Genomic DNA, 15,580 nt, shown 5'->3' with positions numbered 1-15,580 from the left:
GCCCCGGGCAGCCGCACGGAGCGTGGCGTCTCCTTAGGGACTCCGCGTGTCCCGCCCGCCCGGCGGCTCAGGGCCCCGCCCCGGCTCCACACTGGCGGCGAGCACCGCGCGGGCCGCCACTCCGACCTCGGGGAAGCCCGGGAGCCAGCGCTCTCGCCGGCCGCCGGCGGGGCCACCGAGTCTCCGGGCCTCCGCCGCCTAGAGCGCCGCCGCCGCCCGGAAGTCGGGGGAGGGATTTCCGGCCCCGCCTCTGGGCCGAGCCGGCCGTCCTACGGCGGCGCGCGGCGACCGGAGCGACCCACGGGCGGGGAGGACCAGCGGACGGGAAGCCGTGACACGGACGCCCCGCGGTGGGTGCCGGCCCCGGGGCCTGGGCAGGGCGGCGGGGGCAGGGGGCGGGGGCGGCATGTGGCGGCCGGGGTGGGGCGCAGCGGGCCCTCGTCGCGGGGCGGTCGGGCCGGCGGGGTCCCCGTGCGGGCGGAGCGGCGCCGGCCTCGGCCTCGGCCCGCCCAGCGCGCGGAGTCTCAGGCGGGGGAACCGGCTCCCGGAGGCCGGGGGGCGCGCGCCTTCCGGCCGACCGCCCCAGTCCCCGAGGCCCCAGGGCTTGCGCGGGAACCTTGTGTCCGCGTCGGCAACGGTTCCGGTAATGACACGGGCCACGCCGGAACTCCCTCTGCGGGGTCCCCCGCCGCCGACTGTGCCGTATGCCCGGGTTGGAGGGCTTCGCAGCTGCACACGGAGGTCCAGGGCGTTCAGGTTACCGCAGGTTCGGTCTGTGTCCCGGACGTGGCCCCACATTTACTGAATGAGAAAAACGAGACGTGAGAGGAGTGTAGAACGTTCGGGAAGGGCACATCAGCCGCTGGGGAGGGGAGCTGAGCCGCTGGCTGGGAGTGTTTCTCCAGAAGTCCTTCTTTGCCTTTGAATCTTGAGCCACGTGACTGTGCCCTCATTCAGTGACGGTGAGGATGATTTCAAGAATTTTTAAATAAAGCGAGTGAATATTGCAAATGTTCATTTGTGTGGTGAAGACCCCCGGCCCGCGGAAGCAACCCCTGCTCTGTCCTGCTGCTACCGGCCAGGCACTTTAGTCCGCGCTCTCCTTGCTTTGACGATTGTCCGCACCATTCCAGGGAGCACCGGTTTGTTTGTCCTGATACAGAAACGTGGCCCCTGTGCCACCGTCAAGCAGCTACGGCCTCGTCTGTACCCCACGACCCTGCTTTTGAGGTCGGTCCACACCTTTACCTCATGTTCTCCAAATTTCTAACCAGGCATTGCCTAAACCCGCTTCCCTGGGCCTTGTTTAAATGCCTGCCTGCCGCAGGGTACTGCTTCCTTGCTCCCTCCTGTTTTGTCCTGGTCTCAGCCTGTCACAAACCAAGGATTTGGGTGGACCATCCCTTGTGGTTCTTACTGTGATTTCAGAATGCTCTTCAGTGACAACCGTTAGGAAGTTTTCAAAAAAGAAAGGTTTATTACTCAGAGGGCCTGCAAATTAGCACACCTGGGGCCACAAGGGAGGTTTCCGGTAATGAGAAAGACAGGTGCAGTGGCCTGGGCTTCTGCTTTTATTGGGGTCAAGGGTGGAGACCTAGGGTTTCATGGGCTCACTCTTTATTGGTGAATTTAGAACAGAGTAGAGTGGCACCTGGGTGGCTTATTTGGTTAAGTGTCTGACTTCAGCTCGGGTCATGACCTCAGGGTCCTGGGATTGAGTCCTGACTCAGGCTCCCTGCTCAACAGGGAGTCTGCTTCTCTCTCCCTCTGCCGTTTACCCCACTGGTGCGCACTCACACTCCACCCCTCTCTCTCTCTCTCTCTCTCTCTCTCTCTCTCTCAAATAAAAGTACTTAATAAAATAAAATAAGAGTGGGAATTTCAAATACAGAAAAAGAAAAATAACAAGTGGACCAAATGGCCAGTATCAGAATCAACCAAGATCTCTAAAACAAAGGAGGCTCAATCAGGGGAGGTGGCCTGGCTCTTCAGGGAGTCCAGTGGCTGGCATTTATTCCATCTTTGACATGGATGCCTGCTTGCAGTGCATGCTTCAGCAATCAGAGCTTAATTCAGGCACTTGGATTACAGAAAGCCAAAACAACTGTCAGGGCTTCTACACACTACCCAGGAGGCAGGCACCGTCCACTGTGGGCTTCTTCCAGCCTTTCCTACTTGTCTTCCCCACCCTTGAAAGACAAAGAGGTGATCGTCACCTGTCAGTGGTGCAGCGTGATAAGGGGCCAAGGGACATTGCCACAATACAGGTGGGTCATTGAGCAGGGCATGGTGCATTTGCAGACACAGGGCAGGGAGAGGTGGGGGAAATACTCTTGGTCCATAGGGGCACTCATCGTATCAGTGGGAGAATTGTATCTCCTCAGAAGGAAGATTTAGAGCTGGAGATGAGCCCAAGTTTGGGAATCGTCACAGGATAAGGTTGTTGATTCCTTCCTTAACTAAGGAAATCGGCGTAGGTTTAAAAGTAAGCCCTGGTGAACCAGCACGAAGAGATAAGGAGGAGCCTGGGAGGAAACCACTGTTAAAGTGGGAAGGCAGGTCGGGGATAGAGACAGGGATACCTACTATAGATACTGCCGGGAGGGCACGACTCAGACACCTGATGACCATGTTGCGGCTCTACTGTGAATGGATCTGATGGTCCACCTTCAGGGCATTGTGTCAGGAATGAGAGGTAGACCCAGCGTGGTGGGTGTAGGCTCTGGGGCTGTTCTCCTATCATGGCAGGCCTGGGCCGTTCCAGGATACCCATGGGACACTGCTCACCTTGCCCTGAGATCACCATTTTACCTCTTCCCTGAGACCCAGCACCAGGTCTACGTCAGGTCTCAGACTATAGGGGTAGAAGAGACCCCTGCCAGGTGGAGGTATGGCTCCCTGGAGCTAGCCCCTCGGTACACTCACCTGCATCCTTGCTGGTCTCCAGGTCCCAGCCATGCCTAGCCTCAGAGCTCGGTCTGAAGAGGCAGAAATGGAGCCCTCAGTTCCTGGACCATCCCCTTGGATCCCTGCAGCCCAGGCCTGTGTGAGTGATGCTCCTGCTGTGACCCATGCTGGATCTACACTCCGTGATCCCCACTGCTGTGGCTACACTGAGCCAGGAACCACCCCCCCTCACCATCAGCAGCCAGGTACTGGGAGCAAGTTTCCCACTGGTGCCCTTATTCTGGAGGGACTTTGTCTGCATCACCCTGTGCTTACCCCCAAGAGACATCCATATCATTATGAGGGATGGGCTACCCCATGGACTTGAGGGCCTAGGCTAGAGAGTAGAGAGGAATTGAGCCTGGCTCCAGGCTGTCCTGGTGCCTGGGCAGGACACTGGGTTTCCCCACTGGACATAGAGAGCTGTGATGTAATGGGTCACTGGCTGAGGCCTGCCCAGCCCAGCCACCAGGCTGATGGTGGTCCCCTGCACTCAGGGTACTGCCCTAACTCAGGCTGTGATCCTGCTCCCTCCTGGCTATATTCACACTACCTAACCACTCCCCTCCACTTTGGAATTCTACTAGACTGTCCTTTCCTGAGGAGCCCCCAACTAGCTTGCCTTTTTTGTGGCCCTATCAGCAGTGATTAGGATGGTCACTCAGTGTAAGCCTCCCTCACTGGGATCTGCTATTTTACTGGAGGCCCCTCTTAACTACATGACCTATGGTTTATAATCAGGATATCTGGACAGAAGACCCTGGTCAGACTCTGGCCAGGGAAGGTTGGGCTAATGGCAGTGTAGGTTCACAAACCTTGCGAACTTTACAGGTATAACTTAAACTGGCCTTTGTATACAAAGGGAAAGGAGAGTCTGAAGAACAAGGCAGGACACCCAAGTTGGTAGGTGACAGGGTTTTTTTTTTTTTTTTTTTTTTTTAGATTTTATTTATTTATTCATGAGAGACACAGGCAGAGGGGGAGGCAGGCTCCCCACAGGGAGCCTGCTGCAGGACTCAATCCCAGAACCCCATGATCATGACTGGAGCCAAAGGCAGACACTTAACCACTGAGCTACCCAGGTATCCCTGTAGGTGACAGTTTAATAAGCAAGGGAACTTATTTAAGAGGCTTGTCTTGGAAGGCTGCAATATGAATGAACCCTAGCACCCACCTACAAAATCTTAAAAGTTGATAGAGTGGCCTTAACTGGATTTAGTTACATATACTGTCTAGATGGTGTCAGCACCACATCATTGTCTCAAGGCTGTGTCCTTGGGGCAGCTTCTAGGAGCAGGGAAGGCAAGCAGAATGTATGTTCAAGGACAGGGAAAGGATGAGGAACCCGGTCACCTGGATCCAGCTCATGAGTCAACCAGTGGTCACATCCTCTTGATGTCCTCCTTCAACAGCAGAGATGGTACAAGGCAGTCCTGGGTATGTTGGAGCAGGAGAGTATTAGGGGATGAGAGACATGATGAGGTCCCAAGAAGTGGCCCTGAGAGGCAGGCCTGCTGATGACCACCCCAGACAGAGGCAGAATGTGAACCAAAGGGTTAAGGGTATGCTGGGCAGAGAATGGTGGGGGAGGCCAGGCCCTCTTCCATTAAAAAGAAAAACAAAAACAACACCTAGGTTGATGGTAACTCCTGTTTAAAAAGCCACTGTGGAACAGAATGTTGGAGTACGTAGCTCAAAATACCAAGTCCTCCACATAAACATTAAAAACAAACAAAAAGGGGGCAGCCTGGGTGGCACAGTGGTTTAACGCCACCTTTGGCCCAGGATGTGACCCTGGAGACCCAGGATCGAATCCCACGTTGGGCTCCCTGCGTGGAGCCTGCTTCTCCCTGTGCCTGTGTCTCTGCCTCTCTTTCTGTGTGTCTCTCATGAATAAATAAATAAAATCTTAAAAAAAAAAAAAAAGTAGAAACTGCTAGCACCAATTTTGTCAGGAATCTAAATCTAGAAAACAGGTTTACAGCAATCAGGTGAATGCTAAATCAAGAAAAAAAGGCCACTTAAAAATGGTAGGAAAGCTTTGTGGTGTTTTTACTTGCTTGTGCCCAAACACTCCCTGGCTCAGTAGCAGTCTTAAAATGAGCATCTTATGTTACCAGTGTGGGATCATGGTCCCTCATTCCAAAGGGATCAGATAAGACCTTACTCAAAAATAATTTTGTTTGTCCTAACCTGTGGGGGATTGGATAAAGGGTTGATGCAAAGCACTTGTTTCTGTTTTGCCTAACTCAAAACTTAGGGCAGAAAAGCATGGGTTCAAAAACATTGTAAGGAGGGACACCTGGGTGGCTCAGCAGTTGGGTGTCTGTTGTCAGCTCAGGGTGTGATCCCAGGATCTGAGGATCGAGTACTGAATCGGGCTGTCTGCAGGGAGCCCTCTTCTCCCTGTCTCTGTGTCTCTGTGTGTCTCTCATGAATAAATAAAATCTTTAAAAAAAAAAAAAAAAAGGTAGGGAAGTTGAACAATACTATAAATCAATTAGACCCAATAGACATGTATATACATAAATTCCACCAAAGGAGTACATATTCTTCTTAAGTGTACCTGGACATTCTCCAACGTAGACCTGTTAGGCCACAAAACAAATCTCAATATAAAAACAGTTGGAATCATGTAACATATTATCTTCAGCCAACCACAGCCTGAAAAGTGAAACATTCACAAATGTGTAGAAATTTAAAAATATGCTTTTGGGTAAATTACAAAGCTCAGCGGTTTGGTGCCTGCCTTTGGCCCGGGGCGCGATCCTGGAGTCCCAGGATCGAGTCCCACATTGGGCTCCCGGCATGGAGCCTGTTTCTCCCTCTGCCTCTCTCTCTCTCTCTCTCTCTCTCTGTCTATCATGAATAAATAAATAAAACTTTTTAAAAATTTAAAAATAAAAAAATAAAAATCTGTTAACCTGTGGGTCAAGAAAAAATCACAAGGGAAATTTGAAAACACCTGCAGACAAATGAAAACAAACAAAAACTTCCAGTATGTAAGGGCAGTGCTGAAAGGGAAATCTATAGCAGTAAATGGATACATTAAAAAGAAAAAAAGATCTTAAATCAGTAACTTAACTACATCTTAAGGAACTACGTAAAGAGTAAACTAAACCCAAAGCAAACAGAAGGAAGGAAATAAAAAACAATAAAGGAGGGATCCCTGGGTGGCGCAGTGGTTTGGCACCTGCCTTTGGCCCAGGGCGCGATCCCGGAGACCCGGGATCGAATCCCACATCGGGCTCCCGGTGCATGGAGCCTGCTTCTCCCTCTGCCTGTGTCTCTGCCTCTCTCTCTCTCTGTAACTATGATAAATAAAAATTTTAAAAAATTTAAAAAAAAACATTAAAGGAGAGATAAATGAAATAGAAGGTAGAACTTTAGAGAATCAAAATCAAAAGTTGTTTTTTAGGAAATATAAAATCGACAAACCTTTGAAGACATAAATAAAACTCAGAAGTGGACATTACTACTGATCTTACAAAAGTAAACAGGAGTTTAAGAGAAGACTGTTGGGGGATCCCTGGGTGGCTTAGTGGTTTAGCGCCTGCCTTTGGCCCAGGGCACAATCCTGGAGTCCCGGGATCAAGTCCCACGTCAGGCTCCCAGCATGGAGCCTGCTTCTCCCTCTGCCTGTGTCTCTGCCTCTCTCTCTCTGTCATAAATAAATAAATAAATAAACAAATAAATAAATAGAAGACTGTTAACAGCTGTGCATTGACAAATAATTTAGATGAAATTCCTGAAAACAAAAATTACCAAAGTGACTAAAGAATAAAATACACGTGGGATGTAATCCAGAACACAAAGGTTCAGCGTAACAAAACCAGTCACACTAAGAGAATGAAGGAAAAAACCCATAATCATCTCATTAATACCATCCATAATCATCTCAATTGATGCAGAAAAAGTATTTGACAAAATCAAACACCCTTTGTGATAATTCAAAAAAAAAAAAAAAGAACCACTCAGAAAATTCAATATAAGCTAACCTCCTTAACATGATGAAGGGCATTCATGAAGAACCCGCAGCTAGCATTATATACAATAGTGAAAGATGAAAATCCTAGTGATCAGGAAGGTATACCTGTTTACCGTTACTATTCAACATTGTACTGGAAGTTCTAACCAGACCAATCAGCGAAGAAAAAGAAAAGACGTTCAGATGGAGAAGGAAGATAGAAACTATCTCTGTTTCAAAAGGACATGATCCCATATGTAGACTATCAGAATCCATTAAAAAGTAGAAGAACTAATAAATTTCAGCCAAGTTTCAGGGTACAAATCAACACACAAAATCAGTTGTTTCTATGTACCGGCAATGACTAATCTGAAAATGAAATTGAGGAAGCTTCACTTAAATAGCATCAAAAGAAAAAAAATAGTGGCACCTGGGTGGCTCAGTCCATTAAGCAACTGCCTTCAGCTTAGGTCATGATCTCAGGGTGCTGGGATCTACCTCTACATCAAGCTCCCTGCTCAGTGAAGAGTCTGCTTCTCCTTCTGCCCCTCCCTCATCTCTTTCTCTCCCTCCCTTTCTCAAGTAAATAAAATCTTTAAAAAAGAAAAAAAGTATCTATGAATAAATTTAACCAAGGAAGTGAAAGCTTGTTTGCTGAGAATGACAAAAGAAATTAGCAAGTACCTAAACAATTGGAAAGATGTCAAGTCCATGGATTGGACGTAATAATGTTAGAAATGTCTGTGCTATCCAGAGCAATCTAAAAATTCAATACAAATCATATCAAAATTCCAGCAGCAGGGGCACCTGAGTGACTCAGTTGTTGAGCATCTGCCTTTCGCTTAGGTGGTGATCCCAGGTTCTGTGATCAAATCCTGCATCGGGCTCCCTGCATGTAGCCTGCTTCTCCCTCTGCCTATGTCTCTGCCTTGCTCTGTGTGTCTCTCATGAACAAATAAATAAAATCATTTTTAAAAAATTCCAACAGCTTTTTTTTGCAGGAACTGAAAACTTAGCCCTCAAATTCATAAAGAATTACAACTAAACAGTCAAAACAAGCTTGAAAATGAAGAACAGGGATCCCTGGGTGGCGCAGCGGTTTAGCGCCTGCCTTTGGCCCAGGGCGCGATCCTGGAGACCCAGGATCGAATCCCACGTCAGGCTCCCGGTGCATGGAGCCTGCTTCTCCCTCTGCCTGTGTCTCTGCCTCTCTCTCTCTCTCTGTGACTATCATAAATAAATAAAAATTTAAAAAAAAAAAAAGAAAATGAAGAACAAAGAGGACTCATACCAGTTTCAAAAGTTACTACAAAGTGTCAATAATAAAAATTTTTTGTTTTGTACTGACATAAAGCTAAACATACAGATCATTGGATGATAATTGAGAGTCTAGAAATAAACCCAGACATCTGTGACAAATCGATTGGCAACATGGATCTCAAGACCGTTCAGTGAGAAAGATAAGTCTTCAACAGATGATGCTGGGACAAGTGGATATCCGTGTGCAAAAGAATAAACTGGGGCCACTACTTCACACCAAAAATTAATTCAAAATGGCCCAACAACCTAAATAAAGAACTGAAATCATAAAACTCTTAGATGTAAATTTTTATAACCTTGGGTTTGGCGATGGATTCTTAGATATGACACTGAAAGCATGAACAATAAGAGAAAAAGATGGGTGGTAAGTGGGACTTTATCACAATTAAAACTTTTGAGTATCAAGAGACCTTATCAAGAAAGTAAAAAGACATCCTATTGAATGGAAGGAAACCTTTGCAAATTGTGTTTCTGGTAACAGTCTAGTATCCAGGATATATAAAGAACTCCACAATAAAAGGCAACCCAATTTCAAGATAGCAAAGGACTTGAGGAAACACTTTTCAAAAGAAAATAGGCAAATGACCAACAATCACATGAAAAACTACTTAGCTTCAGTAGTCTTTTGAGAAAAGCAAATCAAAACCACAATGAAAATACCACTTCACACCCACTAAAGTGGTTGTAATACTTAAATATGTAACAAGTGTTTTCAGGGTGTAGAAAAATAGAAACTCCCATGCATCGCCTTCTGGTCCCTACTCCATATGCAGCCAAAGGAGGGTGAGAGGGTCGCTGGGTCAGTCACTGGGAGCAGTGGGGGGCATAGTGTGCTTTGGGCCATCCTGTCCATACCCTTGTTTCCCATAGCAGCCTTCCTGTCTGTCCCTGCAGTCCTCAGTGAACTCTTCCCTCATTACTCCTAACAGCCCAGCATCATGTGGACATTTCCTAGACACCCCAGAGCCAGGGCTCCTGACCTGGGGAGCTCTGAGGCTCACAGAAGAACAGGGTCAGCCCATGTGCAGCATGTGATGATGGGCCTACCTGAGAGTCAGCAGGAGGGTAAAGCACAGTCCCCATATGTTGTGCCAGACACATGGCTGAGTTCCAAGGAGAGTCTGACACAAACTCCATTCAAAGGGCAAGAAGTGTGCAGGGGCTTCCACATGTGTGGGCATGGCAGGCAGATAGGCTGAGTGTGAGGCCATGCCAGGTCTGCATTGACATCATTCTGGTGGCTCCAGAGGGAACAGAAGTATCCAGAACAGGCAAGGACGCAGTGCTGTTTTGTTAGGTCCTAGAACTCCCAGGAGGGGAGAGGCAATGTTAGCGTGGACTGAGGGACAGGTTAGAGGACAGCGAGTCCAAGGAATCACGGGGAGGGATGTCCACCCACTTACTCTGCACCAATGACTGTGGCCATTCTCAGGACATGGAGCCCTGTCAGGGAGCAGCCAGGCTGCACAGGAGACAGCAAGAAGGGGAGGTGATCAGAGAAAGTCTCTCCAGTGAGGTGTGTTTGGCCAGAAACCAGGAAGAGGTGAAGGAGGGAGGGGCGTCTGGGTGGCACAGTTGGTTAAGTGTCCGACTCTTGATTTCAGCTCAGGTCATGATCTCAGGGTCCTGAGATCAAGTTTCGTGTACATCTCTGTGCTCAGCGCAGAGTCCGCTTTAAGTTTCTTTCTCCTCCTGCCCCTCCCTTGTCCCCCACCCCAAAATCAGTAAATCTTAAAAAAAAAAAAAAAAAAAGAAGAAGGAGCATGAGGACCATCTGGGGAGAGTTCCAAGTGGGGTAGATCTTAAGGTAAGTGTATCCATCGTGCTCAGGGAACAAGAGCAGGGGTGCAGGTGAGCTCAGGAAGGGCCTGGGCGAAAGGTGAAATGCTCTGATGTCGCTAGGATGTCTCTGGACAGGAGGGGTAGGTACAAGGTCAGGTAAGCTTCTCAGCATCCAGGCAGGGAAAGATTGCAGCAGAGTGGTCTGGGTGTCTCCATTTGAATGAGACAGAGACTTAAGATCTGCATTCAAGTGAGATCCAGGGGAGTGATGTTTTCCTTGTTCCTTCGGGTGTGAAGAGAGAGGGGGAGGTGACAGCCCTTCTGACTGATGAGGAACCTTGTGCACATTTCTGCCTTCAGAAAGATGGACACAGTGGCTTCATCATTGTACCAGGGCAAAGATTGTCCAGCTAGCAGCAGCCAGAATTGCAGGGTTGGGGGGGGGGGTAAGGGCTGCCTAGGTAGGGCAGGGCAGTCTCTGAAGCCTCCTCTGTTGAACAGGACAGAATCTGTTGCTTCTCTGAAGGGAACAGGCCCCTCTGCACCTGCCGGCAGAGAGCCCACCTCTCCATACTGGTGACTCCTGAGGCAAGGCCTGAATGCCATTAGTTGGTGCTAAGAAAACTACTGGCGCAAGAAACACAGTGGGAAAGACCAAAGGGCGCAGTGATTAACAATACAGCATGAAGCTTATAATGTTGTACAGGGAGAGTGGCGAGCACTTGGACTTGAGGCACTCCAGGGAGAGCTGGCAGGACTTGCTGATGACCTGCAGTGGGAGAGGGGAGGTGCAGCTGAGAAGCACCTGGGATTTTGGTTTGAACCAATAGGGAGACGAGTGGTGATTTCCTGAGACATGGGTCAGGGAAGCAAGCGTCAGTCTTGTTTTTTTTGTTGTTGTTGTTGTTTTTTTTAATTTTTATTTATTTATGATAGGCACACAGTGAGAGAGAGAGGCAGAGACATAGGCAGAGGGAGAAGCAGGCTCCATGCACCGGGAGCCTGACGTGGGATTCGATCCTGGGTCTCCAGGATCACGCCCTGGGCCAAAGGCAGGCGCTAAACCGCTGTGCCACCCAGGGATCCCAAGTGTCAGTCTTGTAGTTTAGGGCTCTGCTGCCTCGTCCCCTCGAAGCCCTCCCAGCCCCTCCCTGGTCCTCTTGAGTTTTACAACCCCTGGTGGGTCACTCATTCCCAGATGTGTCATCTGTATTTTCCTGTTTCCTTCCAAGTGACTTTGTTTGTCGTTTCAGATTGGGACACCAGGACTAAGAGCAAGGAATTTCTTCAGAAGAAAGAAGTTTCTGAGGATTTGGAATCCCAGGAAGAAATATCAGAAAACTATACCAGTGATTTTTCCCAGGTGCCTGAGCTTGGAGAACTCTGTGATGATGTACTAGAGAGGGATTGGGGAGCCCCTGACAGTAAGAGACGAGTGCAGTCACTCTACCAGAAGGGGGGCTTCACTCCAATGGCAGTGCTCCTTAGGAGCCCCTTAGAGAAAGAGCTGGGCTGTGATGACTTTGTAAGAAGCTTCAGTCTGAGCCCAAACCCAACGGCATCTCAGGGAATTGCTACAGAAGAGAGGCCACATCTGTATGACATGTGTGGCCACAGCTTCCAGCACAGTATGGACTTAGGTAGCCATGAGGAGCATCACATAGCTGAAAGCCCACTCATATGTAATGATTGTGGGAAAACCTTCAGAGGAAACCCTGATCTTATTCAGCATCAGATAATCCATACTGGACAGAAGTCCTTTGTATGCAATGAATGTGGAAAATCCTTCAGCCAGAACTCATTCCTTAAAAATCATCAGAGGTCTCATGTGAGTGAAAAACCCTATCAGTGCAGTGAATGCAGGAAAACCTTCAGTGTGCACTCAAACCTCATTAGGCATCAGATTAATCACAGCGGAGAGAAGCCTTATGTGTGCAGTGAATGCGGAAAAGCCTTCAGCCAGAACTCAAGCCTTAAGAAGCACCAGAAGTCTCACATGAGTGAGAAGCCCTATGAGTGCAGTGAATGTGGGAAGGCCTTCAGGCGGAGCTCAAACCTCATCCAACATCAAAGAATTCATTCTGGAGAGAAGCCGTATGTGTGCAACGAATGTGGGAAGGCCTTTAGGCGGAGCTCAAATCTCATTAAACACCACAGGACTCACACTGGTGAGAAGCCTTTTCAGTGTAATGAGTGTGGGAAAGCATTCAGCCAGAGCTCACATCTGAGGAAGCATCAGAGAGTTCACACTGGGGAAAGACCTTATGAGTGTAATGAGTGTGGCAAACCATTCAGCCGGGTCTCCAACCTCATTAAGCATCATAGGGTTCACACTGGAGAGAAACCCTATAAGTGCAGTGACTGCGGGAAGTCCTTCAGTCAGAGTTCAAGCCTCATTCAGCATCGGAGAATTCACACTGGAGAAAAGCCTCATGTATGTAATGTGTGTGGAAAAGCCTTTAGTTACAGCTCAGTGCTCAGAAAGCACCAGATAATCCACACAGGAGAGAAGCCGTATGAATGTAGCATCTGTGGGAAGGCCTTCAGCCACAGCTCAGCCCTCATTCAGCATCAGGGTGTGCACACAGGTGACAAGCCATATGAGTGTCGCGAATGTGGAAAAACATTTGGTCGGAGCTCCAACCTTATCCTTCACCAGCGAGTTCACACCGGAGAGAAACCCTACGAATGTACTGAATGTGGAAAAACCTTCAGCCAGAGTTCAACTCTCATTCAGCATCAGAGAATCCATAATGGATTGAAACCCCATGAATGTAGCCAGTGTGGTAAAGCCTTCAACCGAAGCTCAAACCTCATTCACCACCAGAAAGTTCACACTGGAGAAAAGCCGTACACGTGTGTAGAATGTGGTAAGGGCTTCAGCCAGAGTTCACACCTTATTCAACATCAGATAATCCACACTGGTGAAAGGCCGTATAAGTGCAGTGAGTGCGGGAAGGCCTTCAGTCAGCGTTCAGTCCTCATCCAGCACCAGAGGATCCACACCGGTGTGAAGCCCTATGACTGCTCTGCATGTGGGAAAGCCTTCAGCCAGCGGTCAAAGTTGGTCAAGCACCAGCTGATCCACACCAGGGAGTGAAATGGAATACAGCTCCATTCTGACTCCTCTGGCCATGTCCTGGCTTCATTCACCTTCCAGACTTGAAGCTAGATTCTTGCTACCCTCTCCCCCTCACATCCCACTGTCCACAAAGCCCAGACCCTCCTTCCCCTACCATCACTCCTGCCTCCTATGACCCCGTGGTTCTTGTTTGTTTTGCTTATACATTTTGTTACCAGACTCCCACAATTGTTAGGAGGGGAAAGATGATAGATGCTGCGTATTCATGAATAGAGTTTATTACTATAATCAAACAGAACCAAAAAAGTAAACTGACATTTGGTTCGAAATAACCACAGTAACTCTTTTCTTTGGCAATTATTCATAAAGAGTGAATTCTGGTGTCTATGGTTATAATTGATACTCTGCTTACATAAAAATCAGGTCGAGAGTTTTTCAGGTCTGATTGCAGTCATCCTTCCCCAGAAATGGTGTGTACTCATTACCACCAGTTCCTCACTCTTTCTTGTCCCTCCCATGTACCCACTAGGTGCAGGATTCCTGCCCCCTGTCCTTTGTACCTGAGTCTAAGGTCATGCCTTATGGTCCCACTCAGGGCTGCTGCACAATTACACATGCAGCTATTTCCCATCCTCTGGCTTTGCACCTTACGGTCCTGGTTCTTGGCCCCACAGAGCCCTGCCCTCTGCATACCCCTCCTGTTCTCACAACCTCCCAGGCCCGTTCATCACCATTTATAGAGCACCTGTGAGCATCCGTAGTAGGTGGGGACTGACCCCTCAGTTTCCCAGAGTGTGCCTTTCTCCATGAGCTGTGGGGGTTGGCCCAGAAACAACACATCTGCCACTAGAAAGGCCCCTAGATGCCAGCCAGCAGGTCTCATCTGGGGGGTGTCCTAGGGTAAGTGGACGGAGAGGCCCCTCCTGTGTTTTTCCAGGAGGAAAGGCATTAAGCTGATGTAGTCGGGTGTGCAGGATGGTAAGGGCTTGGCTTCTGTTCTTTCAAGGAAGTAGGAGCAAGGCCATCAATTACAAATGAGGAAGGAGAGGTTTGAAGGGAAGTATGGGACAGTTGGCTCAAGGGTGCACAGGTCAGGCTGGGGTTACACTGGGCTGCCTCCCCTTCTCTGAGAGGCCATCAGAGTAGCCATCACTGCTCACCCCACTTCAGCCCCACCTTCCCAAGGAAACACCCTAGATGAGAAACTGCCACATTTGCAGTTTTGCTGATAGCATTGCTGTGCTAACCCTCCAGCTCATTTGTTCCTCTTTCTGCCCCATGTAGACCTCCCTTTTCTTTCTTACTGTCAGGCAACCCTCTCTGGCTTCACTTTCCCCTTTGTCCAGCCTGAGTCCATCCTTTTCTCCAGTAATACTTGTTTGATGCATACTACATGCCATTTGCTGGGGACACAGCAGGAAACAAGAAAGAAAAACACCTGTCCTGAGGATTTTACATTCCATTGGGTAGAGAAAATGGCCTAATGGTTATGATTGTTATTAAGCAAAAGAAAGCAAGAAATAAGGTACAGGTGTTTTGAAGGGGTCTTTTAAATGAGGCTATCAGGGGCCTCCCCAAGATGTCCTTTGAGTTGACAACTTGAAGCAAATGAGAGACTGACCAGTGAAGATGGGAAGTGGGGGATGACACCAGGAATAGCCAGTTTTGTTAGGAAGGCAGAGCTGAGTAGTAAATTAGGAATGTGCACATTAAGAGCTGTGGAAGGAGGAGGTACAAGCTACCCACATAGGTCACCAGATAGCTCCCTCAGCATCCAAGCTCCCGTTTTGGGAAAGTGAAAACCCTGGGGTCTTTTTTTTTTTTTTTTTAAAGATTTTATTTATTTATTCATGAGAGACACAGAGAGAAGGAGAGGCAGAGAGACACAGGCAGAGGGAGAAGCAGGCTCCTCGCAGGAAGCCCGATGTGGGACTCAATCCCGGGTCTCCAGGATCAGGCCCTGGGCTGAAGGCGGCGCTAAACCGCTGAGCCACCCGGGCTGCCCCCTGGGGTCTTTTTGATTGAAGGCACAGTTTGAATACACTCACACAAAGGAATTAAAGTCACAAGATTACTGCACACAGATCCCAGAAGCAAGGGGCCCAATGACCCAGGGGAACGGTGGTCCACCATCCCAGGTCATGAATGAGAAGGGAATAGGGTAGCAAGCACCTATTATTCAGGAGTTGCTTAGGGTAGAGATCACTAACTAAACTCAAGTTTTGTTTTGTTTTTTAAGATTTTATTTATTTATTATAGAGAGAGAGAGGCAGAGACACAGACAGAGGGAGGAGCAGGCTCCACGCAGGGAGCCCGACACGGGACTCCATCCCAGGACTCCAGGATCACACCCTGGGCTGAAGGTGGCACTAAACTGCTGAGCCACCCGGGCTCCCCCTAAAAAATTCTAATCTCAATGTCCACACTCTGGGTGTGTGTAGGGTTGTCCTATAGTAAAATGCCTGGGCAGTAACTAGAAAAAA

General features: G+C 48.7%; 1 protein-coding gene across 5 annotated transcripts; it reads left to right on the top strand.

The window, feature by feature from the left end:
* Positions 1–227: 227 nt before the first annotated feature.
* Positions 228–14,638, top strand: ZNF16 (zinc finger protein 16). 5 transcript variants are annotated; one of them, XM_077847766.1, is made up of 3 exons: positions 228–350; positions 2,948–3,152; positions 11,269–14,638. In XM_077847766.1, exons 2-3 carry the CDS (start codon positions 2,957–2,959, stop codon positions 13,113–13,115), a joined length of 2,043 nt encoding a protein of 680 aa, XP_077703892.1. In that variant the 5' UTR covers positions 228–350; positions 2,948–2,956; the 3' UTR covers positions 13,116–14,638. The 5 variants fall into 5 exon arrangements, 3 of the variants coding, with proteins under 3 accessions (XP_077703892.1, XP_077703893.1, XP_077703894.1); XM_077847767.1 differs by lacking the exon at positions 2,948–3,152 and having other exon boundaries at positions 238–350; XM_077847768.1 differs by lacking the exon at positions 228–350 and having other exon boundaries at positions 2,948–3,046.
* Positions 14,639–15,580: the final 942 nt, after the last annotated feature.

This window comes from Canis aureus, chromosome 14 (assembly GCF_053574225.1).
Source record: "Canis aureus isolate CA01 chromosome 14, VMU_Caureus_v.1.0, whole genome shotgun sequence".
NCBI lineage: Eukaryota > Metazoa > Chordata > Mammalia > Carnivora > Canidae > Canis > Canis aureus.
Note: the sequence above shows the minus strand (reverse complement) of the source record. Positions and strands in the feature narration are given on the sequence as shown.

Excerpts from the sequence above, each read along its gene's own strand:
- ZNF16 (XM_077847766.1), top strand. The coding sequence starts at position 2,957 with ATGCCTAGCCTCAGAGCTCGGTCTGAAGAGGCAGAAATGGAGCCCTCA. Across the intron at positions 3,153-11,268 it reads CCCTCACCATCAGCAGCCAG|ATTGGGACACCAGGACTAAG; the intron begins GTACTGGGAGCA and ends TTGTCGTTTCAG.